The 20,368-nt window shown below is 31.5% G+C and overlaps 1 protein-coding gene across 1 annotated transcript in view; it reads left to right on the top strand.

Moving 5' to 3' along the window:
• The window catches only part of LOC144849721 (GPI-anchor transamidase component PIGU-like), a 74,135-nt gene extending 55,178 nt beyond the window's left edge, over positions 1-18,957 (top strand). Inside the window, exons 6-11 of the mRNA XM_078706743.1 lie at positions 5,869-5,972; positions 8,164-8,318; positions 8,904-9,047; positions 12,593-12,717; positions 14,581-14,723; positions 16,890-18,957. Coding sequence (XP_078562869.1) covers positions 5,869-5,972; positions 8,164-8,318; positions 8,904-9,047; positions 12,593-12,717; positions 14,581-14,723; positions 16,890-17,000 — 782 coding nt within the window. The 3' untranslated portion in view covers positions 17,001-18,957. The remainder of the gene's footprint in view (positions 1-5,868; positions 5,973-8,163; positions 8,319-8,903; positions 9,048-12,592; positions 12,718-14,580; positions 14,724-16,889) is intronic.
• The last annotated feature ends 1,411 nt before the right edge of the window (positions 18,958-20,368 follow it).

The raw sequence follows: 20,368 nt of genomic DNA on the forward strand, positions 1-20,368 counted from the left end.
GTCGATCTTTTTTCCCCATAACATTTGTAGTTTCTTAGCATTACAAGGCTAGCTTGACCTGTATTTCACTTCAGCTGAATTTCTAAGCTAAAGAAATGTTCATTTCAAAGGAGTTTATACCCGCCATTGCTTTTGCCGTGCTTGAATTGCAATCTAGCAGACGGGAGCATATTCATGAAAATACGTAGTCTTCACCGTTGCATTTCTTCGATTAGTTTCTTAGTACATTGATACTTAAACATTATACAGCATAGCGATTATACAGCATAATCCTGCTATGGTTCCGCTTATGTGCTGTATGTGTTTTTAAAATTATATGCGAATCTTCGCCTCAAAACGATTCGCAATGAGTAGAATAACCACTCAGATATTTTTTTAGATTAAATATTTATCACAAAGTAAGCTATAGATTAAATACCCTGTATTCAACAATTTGTAATTTAAAAATAATAATAATAATAATAATTAAAGAACAATATAAATAATCTGGACTGACAATAATATCAGGACTGACAGTCTGTTCGCTTAATTCAGAATGATTAAGTACTTAAGTGAATATGTACAAATATTTATTTAATATATTTTGAAAACTAACTTAAGCAAAACTCAACTCAACTTAAAACAAACTAAAAATTATTTTTTTTGCTTAGCAAGTTTGATAAATCTGACACCGGCCTTTTCAATACGTTAATTATACAAAATAACATTTAAAATTATATTTCTAAACATTTTATTTTACAAAGATTTTGCAGTGTAACATATTTACTTATAATATTAATATATTTTGGGCATTGAATATGCAACAAACTATGTAATATACTATTACGTTCTATAGATAATGCGATGTACAGTAACAATTATAATTGTAAAGCCGAATAGCAATCATGATAACATTATTTTGAATTATGAGATACGTTAAATTAATGCATAAAGTATTTTTATAAAGTTATCGTAATTATTTTCTTAAATGTATAAGATAAGAATGTCGCGTAAAATCACACAAACATAGTTAGATTTTCAAATTTTATTCAAAAGCGATTTTTAAAGCGTTGTCTTAGCGTACGTGATAATTATAGATTCGCTGTGCAACGATATTCATATATGTAGTATACATTGTGGTTAAAATTAATGTTTCGTGAATGCGTTGTCGTAGCTGACCAACCGCCATTACAGAAAACGAAGCTTGCGTTTTTTTTGCTTTAAAATGGCAGCTGCTAGCCTCCACGTGTCCTGCCTATACTGATTGTAGTAAAGGCTTTTCAAATTAACCTTCCTCTTATTAGTCGATTAACCTCTGGCCTAGTCAAAAGGTCACATTATTACGCAGTAAAAAAATAATAATATATTAACCTCTACCAATAACTTACTACCCTTTTTGCGGTTTTAAATACCCCCTAGGGTTAATATAATCTGCCAGATTCTAAAATTTTAACGTACGTAATGTATAAGTAATATTAATGTTATATGTATTTTTTAAATTATAATTTCACGTATTTAATAAAATATTTTGCGATGTTAATCAACCTTTGAATTTGATCTATAAAAATCAATAATATTAAGGAGTTATTATACGAATTTCAAAGTATTAAAATAATACTAATTTGTAATTTAATTTAATATTTCTGTTACTAATAATTAAATTAATTAACTAAACCAACGTGTGACAAATTTAATTTAAATTCTAATTTATCTTTATTAACAAGTAAGCATAGTAAAGATAGACTCAATTTTGAATCATTTTCTCAACCAAGATAATTGCTATACATTTATGTAATTTAATAACTGAATGGTTAAATAATAATTTAAGTTATTGCTGACGCCCGAGATGGATTTTGGACAAACTTTAATAGGTACTAACATAGCATCATTGAAAATAAATATAGTACGTAGATGACTTAATTGCAAACTATTGCATAAAGTAAGAATATGCGATATTTTTACGAAAACAATTTTCTTTGTACGCAAATGGTATTACAGTCACATGGTAGTTATTTGAAAAAATGTCCTTATCGTTTTACATTTAGAGGGTACCCACATTATTGATACGTTCATTGTTGAACTGGTCTTAAAATTTATGTAATGTGCCCGATTTGCATATTCAACCATAAAATCATATTACCATTCAAATTATTATGACATGACATAGTTCAAAATTTTTTTATATACGAGGAACAAATATTTGTATAGAAAGTTTCGTAAATTCAAGTTTTTTTTTCGTCGGTAAAATAGTTTAACTTGATTTGATTATGAATGTTGTTTCTATGACCTTCACGAAACTAGGTGGCGAACAAAGGGCCCTCGATAGCTCTAGTTGATCTTGATTTATGTACAAAATAAAACCTTAGTAGTTGCTGTGTAACCGCACGAAGTTTATATAAATTCGTTGTTCATCTTGGACGCCGTAGGCATATTTCTTGTGACAGATTGCAAAGCAAATTGCCATTACTGTAGCACTGAAGGTTTTGATGTTTCTAACAACATACGCTGTTCATATTGAAACGTTCAACTCGTATAAAAAGCATCTTTTTTATATGGTGTGTTTATCTAAACTAAACAAATCCAACAATGTGTAAAAATTTAAAAAAAACCCCATGCTTTAAATCATACAAAAAAATTAAATCAAATATAAACAATCATGCTTCTTGCTTATAAAATAAACTCATTTGAGACTTAAGGAGTAGAAATAATCTTGGTTCCAATCCTGGAGTAGGTGAAGATTGAACCCTGGACCTTGGGATTTTACGGAAATCACTTTAAACTTATTTATGCATGGATGCTACTCATATACTATCTGTGACTTGAACCCAGGTTTCTAGTTCGTGTCGTGTGCTAGAGAGTGATGGTGTATGATAATATAGGACTAGAATTTGATGGGCGTGGGAGCCAAGGTTTTGAGCCTATCTGTACTAGACTGATTGCATCCTTAGGTAAGATGCTTAACTCTCTTTGCCTCATCCGTCGGATGAGATGTAAAGCCAGTGGTCCCGTGTACATATACTGCACGTTAAAGAACTTGGTATACTATTTAAATAGTGGATTGTATCCCGGTATGCTTATCTCATGGGTGCTGCACTGCTGGTTACCACAAGTCCTTGAAGGGCCAAACCTGAAACTTGAGGACCAGAATAATGCCATACCTTTCACCTTTACCTTTTTGATTTACTGTACAGTATCACCACAATGTAAATGTAAATTTGAATAGGCATTACTACGCTAACCCAGGATATTCATTATACATTATATGCCTTCACACAAGGTTGGTGGTGCGTAGTTAAAACATGAATAGGTCTATTTATTTATTTTATTTAGTTTAGTCAGTTTGCACGTGTTTTACATACAGTGGTCCTGTTTTTTAGAGCAATAGATTCAAAACATTAAACAATAATTCATACTAACTTTCAGTTTGATTTAACTGTTTACATAGCCAACCCAAATGGTAACTTTCCATTCTCCCTCAAGTAATAAATTTGTTAAGCCTAATAGAAATCTTTGAGATGAGACCAGCCGTGGATGGGCCCACAATGTTACAGTAGGTTCAGTCAACACACGCACACAAGATTTTATGTTGAATTTAGGGGCTTGCATGTTTTTTTGTCCTAGTGTTCAGTTGTGCGGTTTTTTAATAATAAAATGTAATTAAAATATACTAGGTAATTTATTTTGTACAGTAATTCATGGAGTATATAAAGGGAAAAAAGGCCTTGGTTCTAGAAAAATGTTTTAGGTAGGACCCCATACCCAATGTTCTTATTTGTCCTAGCATCTTGCCCTGTAGCTACTCCACTAGCTTAAGTTGGCTCACGAAAAGTTAACTTACAAAATTTAGTTCTAATGGAATTGTAGTTTAGTGGAGCTGTAACTTGGTGGTTAACATGCTTGCCTTCTAATCCAAGGGTCCAGGGTTCAATCCTGACCTAGTACCAGGGTTGTAAGTTTCAACTCCATAAGCCTCAAATGAGACTTATAACCATGATAATTATAAAATAGTTTATCCATCCTGTAATTGGCGAGTTGCTCGCTGTTGGATGCATATGAAATCAAGATAAAAAATGTTTGTTTTTCTGGTAAAATTTGTCCACATTGTTTTGTTTAATTGAAAATATATTGAGCTAAACGTAAATCTTTCACAACACGCTCGCAACGTCCATGCATAATCCGTTGACACATGTTAAGCCTTCTAGCGCACAAATGTTTTAAGAAAATTTAACATAGACTAAATATAGAACACTATGGAATATAAAACATGTTTTCACATTATAAATAATGTATTGAGACCTAGAACTTAGCCAATTGCTTTCCAGAATCTCTTGACATTTAATTTAATACAACATCGATGTTCACATACAAAAGACATTTGTGAAAGTATGTTGTAACATAATACATTTGATTGAGCATAATGTCTATTTTTGATTGGACTTGAACTTGAACAGTGGATAATAACGTGGAAAGGGTGTGAACATGGTGAGCAAGTTGTTTTTGTAGGGTAATTATTTATTGGAGTAATTAGTCTTTTTTTAGATATAGCCTAAAATCATGTTGTAAGTGTTCATACTGTATATGTACTGCATGTTATGTCTGTCTGTATGTGATGCTGTTATTTTCTACAGTAGACACTTCATTTGGATATTTCTATTCAGAAGGTGTATCCCAGGATTTTTTCTTGAAAATAGAAGAAAGTAAAACACTGATGTGTCCATCAATAAAAACGTTATAAATTCAGCTAGGGCACAATTCCAGTGGGTGCGGTCAGGCCAACATTTTTTAAGTGCCGATTTGAAGTTAATAATAGAAAAGAATTTATAACAGCATTGGACAGGGAATTCCAATGTTCAACCCATCTTCTGGAAACGGCACACCTTCTATGACAAATTCACATGAAACAATATCGTTTCAGGTTAGGTCATGAAATAGACTCTTGGTTGGTTTAAGGTATCCCCTAATATCTACTGTCTGGTGAAAATTATTGGGTAAAACTGTTATGAACTTCATTTGGTGGGGCTATAAACCTACTAAATCTGTTTTGTTGTTCGTTTTAATACTATTCTGATAGTGGATACATGCTTAGTATTAAGGGAATGTGGACACATGATGATGTGAGTAACTGAATAGGACTATATATTACCGGGTTGGTGTCCGTAGGGGTATAGTTTTACTGTTGAATTTTTATTCAGTATGTAATGATTCAAATCAGAGAAAATGCCGGAATCCATTCTCCATAAACGTACATGAAGAAACTGCAGGATATACAACAATCTCTAGTGATAAAAAAGCACTAAAACATCATGTGAAATTTTCAAAATAAGTACAGTAGCAATTATAAGAAATTATAAACAAGAGTTGTGAAGTATTTCAGCAAGTAACTGTTTTATGATTTACATAAACGCTTAAAATATAGAAAGTGCAAGTTAATTGTTCACACTACCATTTTCCTCAGCCGACTCTAGTTGAGAAGAACCTGAGAAGAACTTAACTGCAATCCAGCTCCATTTAAACTAAATTGTTTAGTGTAGTGGAGATGTAACTTGTTGGTTAACATGCTTGCCTTCTGATCCCAAAGTCTCTAGTTCATAAACCTGAGATTAAGCTGCAATATAGCTTGCATGAAACAGTTTGGGTGGACTGTGTAAAAGGGGTACACTTGCCTCTATACTATCTTTAAATTGTGTAAAGAAACCCGCTCTGAAACATATCAGCAGCACAATAGGCAATAAACAACTGCATAAGTTGTGTCGAAAACTAATTTTTTTCTACCCACAACCCATCCAGAATAACACAATGACGAGTACTACTGTAATTGTTTTTATTTTTTAATATAAAAAGAAGAGAGAAAATAAGAAATGTTGAGATGGATGTTTTTGTATCTTTCAGGTCGGCGTGCAGGCGCTACGCTCGCAATTGCGTTAGCAGCGTACCAGTCTTTGTATCCTGTGATGCTCCTTGTTCCATGTGCAATTCATGTTGCCAGACAAGAGGTATTAATTTGTTTTAAATAAGTTAATTATTTGTTTATTGTTGTTAACTTATGGTGGTTTTTGAGATGATGAAATCAATGAAAACTTAGATTTAATATTATACCATTCAGTATTAGTTTTTCTGCATTGTAATGGTTCTATATTACATGGTACTATTTACATTCAGCTTTTTGCAAAAATATTGATCATTTTGTGGAATGCGAAGCTAGTGACTATAAGCAGGGAGTAATAAATGATGAATTCTGCAACCAATATCAGAGCGCTACCTTTTTTATGACCTATGGTGTGTTCATTGAATAAAAGTTTACCTTAGAACAGTGGTAACAAATAATGAATGCTTATGAGTTAAATGGAAAGAAAATTGTCCCCATTCAATATTTGTTATATAGCACATGAAAATGCAATAGAACCATTGAATAGAATTGTTTGCATGCAATAGATGTATGTGAATGGTATAGGCCGTTATCAAGTGATGAATGTTTTGTTATTTTTAAATGGGAAGAATATTTTCATTCATTAAAAGCCTGACTAGTACTATAAAAATCGTCCACCTCATGAAAATATTCCCCCATTCAACTCATAAACATTCATTTATTGAAATTGACTTCTTGTTTCCTTTTCTCTTCCATTAGTTTCCTCTTTATCATTCTTTTTCTCTTACTCTTCTCATCAATCACAATTTCTTCCTTCTAAAACAAATCTTTTGACTATTAAAAACAAATTATAGCTTTCGATTGTCATGCGATATCTGTCCGTTCCATGTACACATAAAAATAATGGATTCACATTTGTATGTAACACCTAATATACACCCTTCAATGGATGGTAATCCATCAGCATGTCATAGTTCACTGATTATACCTTCTGTGTGTCAAGTCAATTTGAAATACCATGTAGGCTCCAATGGTTTAATGGTAGAGCGTCTTCTTATCAAGTCCGGGTGATATGGTTCAGTCCCTCTACTTCTACCTTCTATGTTTTTGTCAAATCTACAGCCAGTGGTATCAAATGGTACAGTGTCCGAGTTAGAATCTTGGAAAGGCAATATTCTAAAAATAATTTATTGCTTATTTTATTTTGTTATCTCCATTGAGATCCAGCCACTGATACCCACAAAATTGTCATTTTTTAAATATACAGTTTACCAACAGAACATTTGATGACATCAAAAAAAACTTTATCTTTATAATAAACACAAACTGAAATAATAAATTTGGCACTCTCAGTCAATTTCTGTATTTTTCTCAGTTTCTAAATTTATATATAGATTTTCTTGTTGATTTTCCTATATTCTTGATTAATACCTTCTGTTCATTACATTTTTTTATGGTTTTATTTGTTCTTTTTTTTATTTTCAACATTGATTCTAAACATAAAATTTGGCATAATTCCAATATTTCATATGCTTGAGAAGATAGATTAAATTATTTTTGCCTTGCGTGCAACCATAATTACAAGTTTAATTTTATCTGTTGCAATACATAATTTGTCCATAAATATTAACATAATCAGTCATGTCATTCTTATTCATTATTTAACCTTTAAATTTTAAAATTATATTTTTAATATATTAATGTAATAAAATGTTGAACTGTACTTTTGCAAGGCGGTATGAGTGGGCGTTCAAATATGTTATCGAGGAAACAATAGTTTGGGATGGTAGATAATTGGAAGACAGTCAAAATAAACCATATGGTTGTGAAAGGTGGATCGAATACGCTTGTCTCTTTTAATTGAAAGCTTCCAAATTATTGGAACTTTAAAAACTAAAGATTTTTTTTTCTCATTTTTACATTTCACCTCCTTTCCCTTCTTTCGTCGTTCTTCTTCATTTCATCTTGTTTTTTCTGCACGTGTGTTGGAAGAAAACAGAGCTGAATATTCATTTCACATTTTTTGGGTTAAAACCACCACCTGTTTGTTAATATGCAAATTAGAATTGTAATAAGAATGTTAAGAATATATATCAACACCTATTCAAGGGAAACTCGTATTAAGAGGACACTTTGTTGAGCTCAACCCCACATCTTTTTTGTTTGTTTTTAGTCGCGTGTCGGTCGGCCAATGGTCGGTTGGTTGGTCGGTAAACACTAATTTGAGCATGTGACTGCAGCCATGTATATGGCCTTGTTTGTATACAGACCTGTAGAAAATCATAATTAACATAGATCTTGTTGTTTTTTTTGCACAGCAAAAAGATGTGTCTGTTTTCTTCGATGATGTAAAGTTCTGGAAGTCATGTTGCAAAACAGGACTATGTTTCATTTTCTGGGCGTCCTTTCTCATCTACCTTTCCTACAGCTTACTAGAAAGTTGGGATTTTCTATTCTCTACATACGGCTTTATGTAAGTATATAAACATCAGTAATCCTTTCTATAAACATTTGGGTCTACACTGAACAATTTAAGTGGAATGTTCTTTTCAGGGTCATTACCATCCGTAATATCGAAGGTCGTATAAGCGTTAAGCGTTAAACATTCAGAGCCATTTGTGATAAGAGCATTAGCCTAGATCGTTGAACTGTATAATTTGATAGTTTGATTATACAACAGTTAATTTTTTTTCAGTTTTTTTTTTCTCTTTTTAGTATTACATTAGAAACTTGGTAGAACCCTTTCCTTGGAACACTCCTATTCAGGGAACACTATCTTGTGAAAAAAGACAAGTGGCAATATACTGTATGTTTTAATATTACGGCCAACTACAATACTATTCAGTGGAAATTCCTATTAAGTGGACACTTTGTTTGGCCCCGAAGATGTCCCTTTAATAAGGGTTACCACTTGGACGTAAGCACACCAAAACTAATCTAACCAATCGCGATGCATAGATCAACCAAACTGTCGCTTTGTCAACTCACTCACTACGTCATTAGGTTGTTTTCTATTCTAATGTAATATTTTTACTGGTTTTTTTGTTTTGTTTTTTAGTTTGTCAGTTGGAAACCTGCAGCCAAACTTGGGTCTGTTCTGGTACTTTATGCTGGAGATGTTTGAGCATTTTCGTCTCTTCTTTATCTGGGTTTTCCAAATTAATGCTTTTATTTATACCATTCCACTTTCTATAAAATTCAGGTAATGTATTTGTGAAAGATTTTTTTACATTAAAAACATTTTACAGTAAGCGAATACTTATAATAATAATAATAATAAAATCTTTATTTTAAAACGGAGGCTCGTTCACAACAAAATATGTTCTTCCACGAGGCTGTATGAAAGAAATAAAACTACAATATCACAATTATCAAACTGACGAACAAACAAGAAAATTGTACATTGAAAAAAATAAATAAATAAATAAATAAAAAATTTATATTAATGCATTAAAAGATTTTCTAGTTAGTAGATAAAATTAAAACAGAAACGCTAAACAATTATAAAACTTACTACAACAAAACAAGCTTAAATTAAGAAGAAATTTGATTTTTATCAACTAAAATGCGATTTTAATTCTGCATTACAAGACTTCACCTGTTTTTCAAGAGTACTCAAATTTTCTGACTGATTCGTTGTGAATAAAGTGAAAAATGTACACATACAAATTGAAAGGAGTTTATGAAAATATATATTATGTATAGTTAATACTCCCTATTTTTGAGTTTCAAATTTGAACCATACCATGAGGGCCTCAGTGGTCTAATAGTTGCATATCAAGCAGAAGGTTCCAAGTTCGAATCTCAGTTCGAGGCGACTTTTTGTCACTCTTACAGATTTCCTTCTTACTGCACAGAATTCAAATATTGTTTTATTTATTTATTTTTTAATATTCGACTGGAATCTGTGTCATTTTTTCCAATTTGTTACGCATTTTACACACACAAGATACAAAAACAAGCCCTCCTGAAAAATTATGTTTTGTGGAGACACAAGTTTTGATAGAATAAAGAACATCATTATTTTTTATTGTAAAGATAAACTTATCCTTAATTTTCATGGAAAATATATATCCTCCTTTGGGACATTAATTTCAAGGAATATAGCATACATAAAGGGCAATATGTTTAGATATCAATTCTATGAAAATAAATTGCCATATGTTTTTTAAATATAGAATGAAATAAATTAAATTAATATTCAATTTAATTCAAATTATTGACATTTTGATTTCATACTGAATATGCTATTATATTCAATCTGTTCTCCAAATTCCTCTTATTTAACTCAATAATTTGTGTTTATTTACAATAGTATCACAAGAGTTTGGAGTGATTTCATCAGAATTAAACATATTTTATCAGTATCATGTCACAATACAAAAATAACATGAATGAAAATAAATTTGTATAAAGATATGTCTTAATCATCCTCAATTTTCTTGTTACTCTTTGTCATTCATTTTCTAATTTGCAAATTTAATCTGCCTATTTTCATCAGTACCAATTTGAAACATGTTTTATAATTACTAAGCAAAGAATTAAGTTTACCACATACTACAATTTTCATACATTATTTTATTAAATTATGCAACGAAACAGCTTGAACGGCCCGTATATTATAAGCAGACATTTAATTTTATGATATAAATATTACATGTTTGCCCTTTGACCTCTAGATTTAATGATTAACTTAACATTTGGCATTGTTCTTTAGTGTACTTAATTGACATGGAATGTATATATAATGTTACAATTTTTACCTGGTATCATATGAGTTTGTTGAACTAATGTATTTAAAGGGCTTTGCAATGTTTATCATGAAAAGTCATTTATTTTAGTATAAGCTGACTCCAATTGGCTCACAAAGTCCATACCAAGAATACCGAAAAACCATGCTTAATGTAATGATTCAGGTATTTAGTCGGTCGACCATGAATACTGTACTGGTTCATCTATGAAAAATCCATAACAAATGGTTCTGGTATAAAGTTTATATACCAAGTACTATAATTATTTAGGTATTAAAACATCTTTACCAATGGTAATTTAGTGGTGCAGTACTTTACTGGTAAGCATGAAGTCCATACCAAGCATGAAATCCATACCATGCTACTCCACTTTTCATAAGATTCTGTACCAAAGGTACTTTACTAGTACACGCTTGATACCCATACCAAAGGTATTCCACTGGTTCAGGTAATTAAAGTCCATACCAAAGTACCTGGTTCAGGTTTACAGTTCATACCAAGGTACTCTGGTCAGGAGTAAAGCCTGGGCCAAGGATACTCCACTGGTTCAGGTGTAAAGCCCATACCCAAGGGTACTCCACTGGTACAAATGTAAAGCGTGTACCAGGGTTACTGCACTGGTTCAGGTTTACAGTTCATACCAAGGTACTCTGGTCAGGAGTAAAGTCCATACCAAGGATATTCCACTGGTTCAGATGTAAAGCCCATACCCAAGGGTACTCCACTGGTACAAATGTAAAGTTTTTTCCAGGGTTGTTCAACTGGTTCAGGTTTACAGTTCATGCCAAGGTACTCTGGTCAGGAGTAAGTCCATACCAAGGATACTCCACTGGTTCAGAGAATACCAGAGGTTCTCCACTTGTTCATTTGTACCAATTGGTTTTAAGATCACAAGTATTGGGAATAATATTATTGTTGTTTTCACTTCTCTTTTAATTCATATACTCCCATGCCCTGATATTTTTCTCTACCCTTCAAATTTGAAATAGTAGACACTATGTTAGTCGTAACTCAGTTCATACTGAATTTTAAATAATGGCATTTACCATTAAGAGCAAGTGTTTCATGTTGTTTTTTTGCCAAACATATCTAGTGTTATACTACTTAAGATTTTAAGGGCATTGAGGTGAATTGCAATCCATTGAACCTAGTATAGATCATAAAATACAGTATTCAATTGATTATGAAATCCTGTAGATTCAGTTACCGCCTTATATAGGACAAGTTTTAATTGACCAAGATCGTATACCTGATCTTTCTTCAATGCTTTTCCATTGTTTTATGGAAGGATGTGGGAATCTTAAACAAATCCGAGGTTAAGAAGGTCGTTTCAGGTCACTGGCTTATCAAAATAAATACCTGGCACTATATAAAAACTCTTCTGGTGGAAACCATCTTTCCCATTGCTAATTACTTTTTATCCGTTTAAGTATGTGGTTAAAATGTATCGTAAGGTGATTAGGCGTTGATTGACTCCAACAAACGGAATTCCGGGTACGTGGAGAAGACCACGTTAATACCTCCTTGATGATCATTCATCCTTTGCGATAGTTCCAAATTAGAAAGACAAAGTTTAAGATGGGAAAAGCCAGCTCTGTTTTGGTAAACGGTATTTCCCTCTACATTGAAGTGACATTGTTATCATAATTTAATGCACTGTTACAAAAAAAACTATGTACTAAAGGCTTTGAAACAATGTGATGGTTTGTATTGAAACTTCTTTTGAGGAGTTAGCCCTTTCCAGTTCAGTTAACATTCAAAATTCTTTTTTGTTTCTTTTTCCCCTTCATATTATACACATACTTGATTTCTGCTGTATTGAAAGTATAAAAAATCACACTTTACAAATAATGATGATGAATAATAGTGATTGAATTGCAGTGAGTCTATTGTTCATCCTTCACATAACAACATGAATAGTATCACAGTGATATCTTAAACGTAGGAGTTCTCTAGTACAGTAGTACTAAATATGTACTTTTTCTTTTCTCTACAGAGATCATCCAGTCTTTGTGATGTTAATACAACTTATACTAATCTCTGTATTCAAGTCATATCCAGCAATCGGTGATACTGTGGTGTACTTGGCCCTTATTCCTCTTTGGTCACACTCATTCCATTGTAAGTATGCGAATACCTGGTTATAAATCCCTGCTCGGATTCCCTCTTGTTCCACCAAGAAGGCCCAGTGCACACCGGAAGACTATCCCCCCATTATTTTTAAATCGTGTTCTTTGTGCATTTTATAATTACATAAGAGCAATGTCCCATCTGAAGGACGAGGCAAATGGAGTAAAGCATTAAAAGTTACAATAGTACAGACAGATCTCGAATCCATGCCTCTCACATGCTATTCTGATATCCCTTGCAATTACGCAATACTGTAGTAAAGTATTAACATTTTTCATAATACTTAAATTAATGTAAATGCAATTTCATTTTTTACTTGTAAGTATGTCATCAGAATTAATAGTAATATTCCTGCCATTGGGTAAATCAAATTGTTTGCACGAAAGGTCACCGATGGGTCAATGTTTTCATTGGCATCAACATCTGACACTAAACGACCTTGCTCTTACATAATTTGAATTTGCACATACTAACTATGTTGTCTCTATTACACCATTCTCTTTATTATCCACGCTTCGCTAACATTCTACTGTACTTGTTTTGCTCTCGTAAATCAATTTTTGGTGATAAAATAAGCTTTATAAGTTTCATGCACCTTTAATTTTCACCGTCATTTTGTTTTCAATGTGGATATCCAAAAAAAAATGAACATGTTCCATAATAAAGTAAAACTGATTATATTAATGTAAACTATATTCATCTTAAGAATAATATTTCAACATTTTCATCTAATGGGTATCAGTGGCTATATTCAACAATTAAAAAAATGAAAAATGCTCCTATTTAAGAAAATACCACTTTATTTATTGACTTAAGTGAAATTCCTTAAGAAATTATTTCACTTATGTCAAAAAGTATTATATGGTGTTTTTTTTTAAGTTTATGTCTAAACAAGATTGAAATGTAAAGCCTTCAAGCACAAAATCATAATAACTACGCTACTTTCTCTTGTACTCAAAGTAATGATAATGTCTGCCATAAATTAAGTTTATATTTCAACCGTTCAGAGATTCTATGAAAGATGATTTTTTAACTAGGGTCAATGCGCCGAAAAGTTTAAAATTATTTGTACAGAAACGCAAAACATTGGCCACATGTTCCAAACTCTGTGCAAATGCAAAGATGATTGATAACTGTCACTATTAATAAATGTGTAGGTAAAATAGTTCCACAAGTTGTAGTATAGTGTGTATTGACGTTTTACCCATGAGTCAATCTGGAGTGTGTTGAATAAGAACATGCGTTCTATATTACTGCTTTCTTTGAATTACCCATAATTCTTTGCATTCCCCGGAGACCATGTAGCTGGGCAGTTTATGGTCTGTGCTTGTCGGAAAGGTCGTAACCCCTGTCAAATATAATTTACGATTACACACATTATGCCTGTTGGCATAACACTTGCGCTTTTGAACATTACTCATTTGGGAAGCATGCATTTGTGTCGATCCATCATTATCCGTGTTATCGTCATCAATATCATCTTCATTATTACCTAATTATTATTTCTTTATTCGTTGACAATATCAAAGTTATTCTACTGCAGTTTACTGCAACAACAGCTACACTTTGTTTGCTCTGTTTATGCAATTATTTAGCAGGCTTTTGGGGAGTTATCATACGCACTGTTTATTTCAGTGACTACCTTATAAACTTTTCTTTGAAACTGAAATCATAAGTTATTGCAGTACAAAAAGTAGCTACTGCAGTAACGGAATAGTATAATATTTGTTTACATCCATTATTATTATCATCCTCTCCTATTTGCAATCAAGTTAATGTATTCAAATTCATATTCAAATTCTTTATAAATTCAAAAACATTAGTGATGATTTTTGACAAATTTGTTTTTCTTAGATTTGCGTAATACTCTCGTTGTTGGTGTAATGTTGACAGTCTCATCTATCATAGCGCCAATCATGTACCAACTCTGGATGTATGCAGGAAGCGCTAATGCTAATTTTTTCTTCGCAGTAACGCTGGTATACAACGCAGCTTTGGTGAGTACGATCTGATTATTGCTCATGATGTTACAACTGATTTTTGTGTCTGGAATTCTTAAATGTGAAAATTAGTTTTTGCTAATAACAATGATTTGATTCTGACCCTAATCATGGAGGTCAATTGTGTTAGTCCCACATGCATGGTAAGCTGGACTTGCAGCCTATGTAGTGTGGGTAACCCTGACACTAGCTGCATACGCACTCTTTACCTCCTATTCCTATCTACCACAGAAATTTTATATATATATTCTTCTTTATTGTATCAAACAAAAATGTCAATACAAAAGGTAGCCAAGATATAGCCGAAGCTAATCAAGCTTGGTACCTTTTATCTTAACCAACTATGGTTGTGGAGAGCATTACATCTAACCTAAGCTACTCCTACTGGTAGCTTAGGATTAGTTAGGATACAGTATGGTAGTACAGATGATTTAAAGCACTTTTCAGGTGGAAGTTGGTGTGGGGGCGGTATGAGGAAAGGGGTAGCATTTTGGTGAGAATTAAGATCTGATTGAGACTACAATTTGGACTCATCTTCCACTATTCTAGACTATATCCAATGGCGGATTCAGGATTTGGAAATTAGAGAGCCAATTGGGCCTAAAAATTGTGAAATGAGTTAGCCTATGTCATGGATCTACCTATGTTGTTATCCTTACAAATAAATTGTTTATCTCAGTAAACTCAGGTGAAACTGCCACCTGCTTTGAGGTGAATGTTCCTTACTTTCTAGGAACAAACATAAAAACATGTGAAAAAACCTATTTCTATCTCTCTGTTAAAACATGTCTAAAAAGATTACATTAACCACTTGTCATTTCAAATAACTACAAAAAGAGGATGTAAAAAAGAATATAAAAAAACTTGAAAGTTTTTGGATAATCATATGTCTTCCTGTGCCCTTATTTAAATTTATTTACTGTCTCATTTAATTAAACTTTCAGCTTGTTGTACATAACATTGTATGTTTTGAATTACTCAACCAAGATTAAATCATTTAATAATAACCATGAAGATAAAAAATCAAGGCAATTTAACAGCATAGAATTACTTTATAAAATTTGCATCATTGTCATTCAACAATATCAAAGTAGCTGATGCCAAACGCAATGTGACGCAACACCCGTAACTCAATTGACAATCCTTGGCCTGCGTGTCTAAATTAATAGAGTGATATATCCCTGTATACTTTATTATTTTTATACCCATTTTTTCTCACCTTTTTGCCCTCTCTGATTAACAACTTGTGAAGTATTAATTATTAGTTTGACCTTACAAGGTTAAACCGTTTGACATTAATAAAAAATAAACAGGCATACACTATGTTTCCTACGTATTCAGTATATAACTTATGACATAATGACTATATTTATCTTAGGGCGTTTGCTATCTCCCAGACACCTGATTGTTGTGGCATAACCAGTGTTTATGTATCTATGTCCTTGCAGACACTGTGTGCTAGGGGATATAAATACTTAGTGCTGAGGGCATTTACAGTAGACGTTTGGTTAGGTATTGAGTACTAAAGTGATAATGACATTGGGAGCTAGGGGATATTGTGTGCTTGTTTAGTATAGTGGTTATATGCCTCACTGTAGATGGTTCTGAGTGGATAAAAACATGGAGTGCTGAGGGGCTGTAGCCACTAGGTGCTGAGGAGCTGTAGCCACTAGGTGCTAATAATATTGATGTTTGGTTGTGCTGATGGAATTCTGGCATAGATGGCATACACAGACATGGAGTGTTTAGTGCTAGCCACTAGATGCTGATGTCATAGATGCTGTGTACTGATTGGATTTTGATGCAGACCAGATATAGACATTGGCTGTTGTCTGAAACCCATCTTTTGTTTAGGCTATGCATATATACAACATGGTGAAAGCACACTCTCCTTTGCCAGCTCCCACCTCATTTTCTGTATACACATATTCTTTAACATTTTGTCACTGTTAAGCTCTGTCTACACTATCAAACTAGTTAAATGTGTGATGTGCCCAAATATGGTAGTGATATGACATCATCATGTCCATATATTGGCACATCACATTTTTTTGTCACATAAAGTTTGATAGTGTAGATAGAGCTTTAATGTTGTATTTTGTACAAAAAAAACCAAAGTTAGGCCGAATGTAATCAAATTATTTTTTTCTGTCTCCGAAATAGATATTTCTTGCAACTGATGTTTCCTATGCTGTGTTACGACGAGAATTCAGTCTTCTTCATGGTATAGCACTTGATGATGAAGGAAACGAAAAACCAGTCAAGTTACAATAGATTTAGACAAAAAAGGTGTTTTCATTTATTTTTAAACCTAAAGTCATGCTTAAAAAGAGACTTTAAATTTTAAACAAATAATCTTTGGAGGTTGAAGCGCTCAAATATTTAGCAAAATACTTAATAAGCTTTTTTGAGGTCATCAATTTATTGATATAGGCTTTTTGTTTTTCCAAAAATATTCGAGACGATAACTTGAAAATTGAGAATGTTATCATACAAATGAACAAAACAATTAAAATATTATATACAATATTAAAGGCATTTTTCTGGGTAAAAAGCATAAAAACCAGAAAACAAACAAGTAAATATACATTTTTTGCAAATGGTATAATAATTAATTCATTAAAAACATAATAATGTATAGCATATTTTAATTAATTAAAATTATAGTGGAATAAAGTGAGTTGTCTGCTATAGCACCAAAAATGCTGGAATATTTTTAACCATGCCCTTTTATTTTCAATTTCAGCAACTTGATTTTAGATTATTTTTTGAGAAAGTTCTTCTTTAAAGCATCTTCGTGTCTCATTGATATTCTTATGATATTCATGTTAAGTAGGACCTTGTAGAAAACCGATAGCTTTTCTGTGTTCCAATTTTCTTTGTAGAAAAAAAATTATTTCTAATCAACTGCTCAAATCAAATTTGAACTTTATGACCTTCTTCAAATTTAAATTGACCTCTTGCCAATTTAAGTTGACCTTTGTGAAATAACATGGCAGGAAGTAGGAGATTTAAGTTAATATTAAAGCAATATTTATGTTCTATTTCCATTTTTTTCTATATTGATTTATTAATGACATGTACTACACCAAGCATTGAGGACACTTGATCTTTTTTTGGGGGGGGCTTGAAATTATTAATTATACACATTTGTGATAACTTTTAAATATAATCAAGTTCAACATTATTAATTAATATTAATAATTTTTAATTGAAAATATGTATTGATAGTATTGTAGAGCTTATACCATCATAATTAATAATTTCCTAATATACTAACTGAGAGCTTTGTTTAGACTGTAAAAAAATATAAAATATGCCATATCTTTCCTGGGAGACTCACTCAAATTAAAAATTCATTTTGTACTCTTTCAAATTAAGTACTCCTTCAAATTAAAAATCCCCTAAACTTATGTACTCTTTAAAATTAAGTACTCCCTCAAATTAAAAATCCTCTAAACTTATGTACTCTTTAAAATTAAGTACTCACTCAAATTAAAAATCTCCTTAACTTATGTACTCTTTAAAATTAAGTATTCCCTCAAATTAGAAATAAATTTTACTTTTAAAAGTTTGATTAAGCTGCCTTGATGAACTTTTATTAATGTGATAAATACGGCCTTTGATTAGGGGAATGAATTTAATGCGTTTTAAATAATTGATTTTCATTTTAATAAGCCCTAGTTTTGACAATCTCTAACTAGTTCACTTTTTTATGTTCTTAGATGTGTGTTGTTCTAATACGCTCCTAATAATCAAAGTTGATTGCAGCTTTCATATGTTGCCCTTTAGTTGAACTCTGTTGTTTTTATGTAATATATGTATGTATGTTTTGAATGATAGTATTCTGTCGAGTTCTATTATGATAATATAATGTGTAATGTCCATGAACTTGGTGAAAAACACATTTCGTATTATAAATTGTCTTCGCACAAAAGTACATTATTTCATATGAAGGTCAATGATACATAGATGTATAAACATCATCAATCTTTACTATTTATAGTATTTATAGTATACAAAAATAATATAATTATAGATGGGGTTTGGGGGGTTAGGTAAACAAATATTTTGACGCAGTAGTATAAGCATTAATATTTTTACACTGTAAAAACCAAACTAGTGAAGCAAATGATGAACCGTTTAGTTGATGAACGAATGATTTCATAAAAATGATATAATGTTATGGCAAGATATTCCATCTAACGAATAAGTTTAATTTACCCTTTCTTTCTAATTAATAAAAGACACAAAATAAAATTCTCTTTCTCTTACATTAAATAAATTATACAATATATATTTATGTTTCTTATGTTGCTTAAAAATTTAAAAAATAAGTAAACCTACCCCTCTTTCAAGGCTTTAATTACATTTTTCCAATTACTCTTTTCATCGACTTAATTAAAAATAAATAAAGACTGTATTGAAACTTTTAATGTAATGTATATACAATCATGTCACATTCAAATAATTTTTTTTTCTCTTTAATATTCCCCTATGTTTATTTCTAAAATAATATTTTTAATTTCTTTTTTAATTTGTCCTATTTATACCATATTTAAAATGTGGTTATTCATTCATTCATTACCTTTATTTCGGATAGTACATCCATATACAAATCATACAAAACACAAAGAGAAACAATTTCACCAGGAAATTAACAATAGATTCCACCAAAACAACCTAAAATATCCTAAAATAATATATACCTAAAATATTTTTACAAAAGCTAATGATTAAATTATGATTTAATAATCATAACAAAATTGTATGAAACAAAGGTCTGCCAAGCTAAGGTCTCTTACACTTCCAACATTAATGTCCAAGGTTAAACATGTACTGTATAATTCATAACAAATATTACCTTGTAGGCCTACAAAATAGTGTGCGTTGTTTGGAAGAAAAAGTTTCAATGAATTTCTGCACATGACTTCATAGAGGGGGCTATAACTGAATTTTTGAGATAAGTGTAGATGCTAGTGAGATAACTAACATGGATACTGTAGCAATGGTAAAATTAACTGAAACATTAACAGAATATTAGCCTATCCATCGTTTCCCTGTTCTTTGGTCTTCACTTCCTTCCACTCTCAAAGACTCGTCTGTCCTCTCTTCTCTTTCTGTTTTCCTCAGGCAGTTAGCATTTTTAATTTTACTGATTATTAATTTGAATCCTGTGTGCTTTCTTTTTCTTTTTTTCAATTTTTTTATGTTTTTACATTTTGTACTGTATATTGATAAATAATTGTATGTAGTTAATTTCTTCTGGGGCCCCAGACATATCATGTTATGGTGACTCTGTTGCTTTTGTAAAGTCGAACAAATAAATGAAATGAAAAATGAAATGAAAAATGAAATGAAGTGTAATCGTGGTTAATTCCTCCATGGTGTGATATTCTTTAACAAGACAATGAAACATTAATGTGATATTTATAGCGTTATACCATTTCACATTATATTACCACTTAAATTTAATGGGATAATATAACATTTACTGGAACAAATGTAAGGGCATGTGGCCTTATGGAAGTATGTTTTCATATGTGTTTGATCCAAAAAAACTGGGGTAATAATGTTCAGCGCTTAGAGGTTTCACGACATTAGGCACTCTATAAATCCAGGATATTATTATTATTAACAAA

This window comes from Antedon bifida, chromosome 8 (genome assembly GCF_963402885.1).
Source record: "Antedon bifida chromosome 8, ecAntBifi1.1, whole genome shotgun sequence".
Lineage (NCBI taxonomy): Eukaryota > Metazoa > Echinodermata > Crinoidea > Comatulida > Antedonidae > Antedon > Antedon bifida.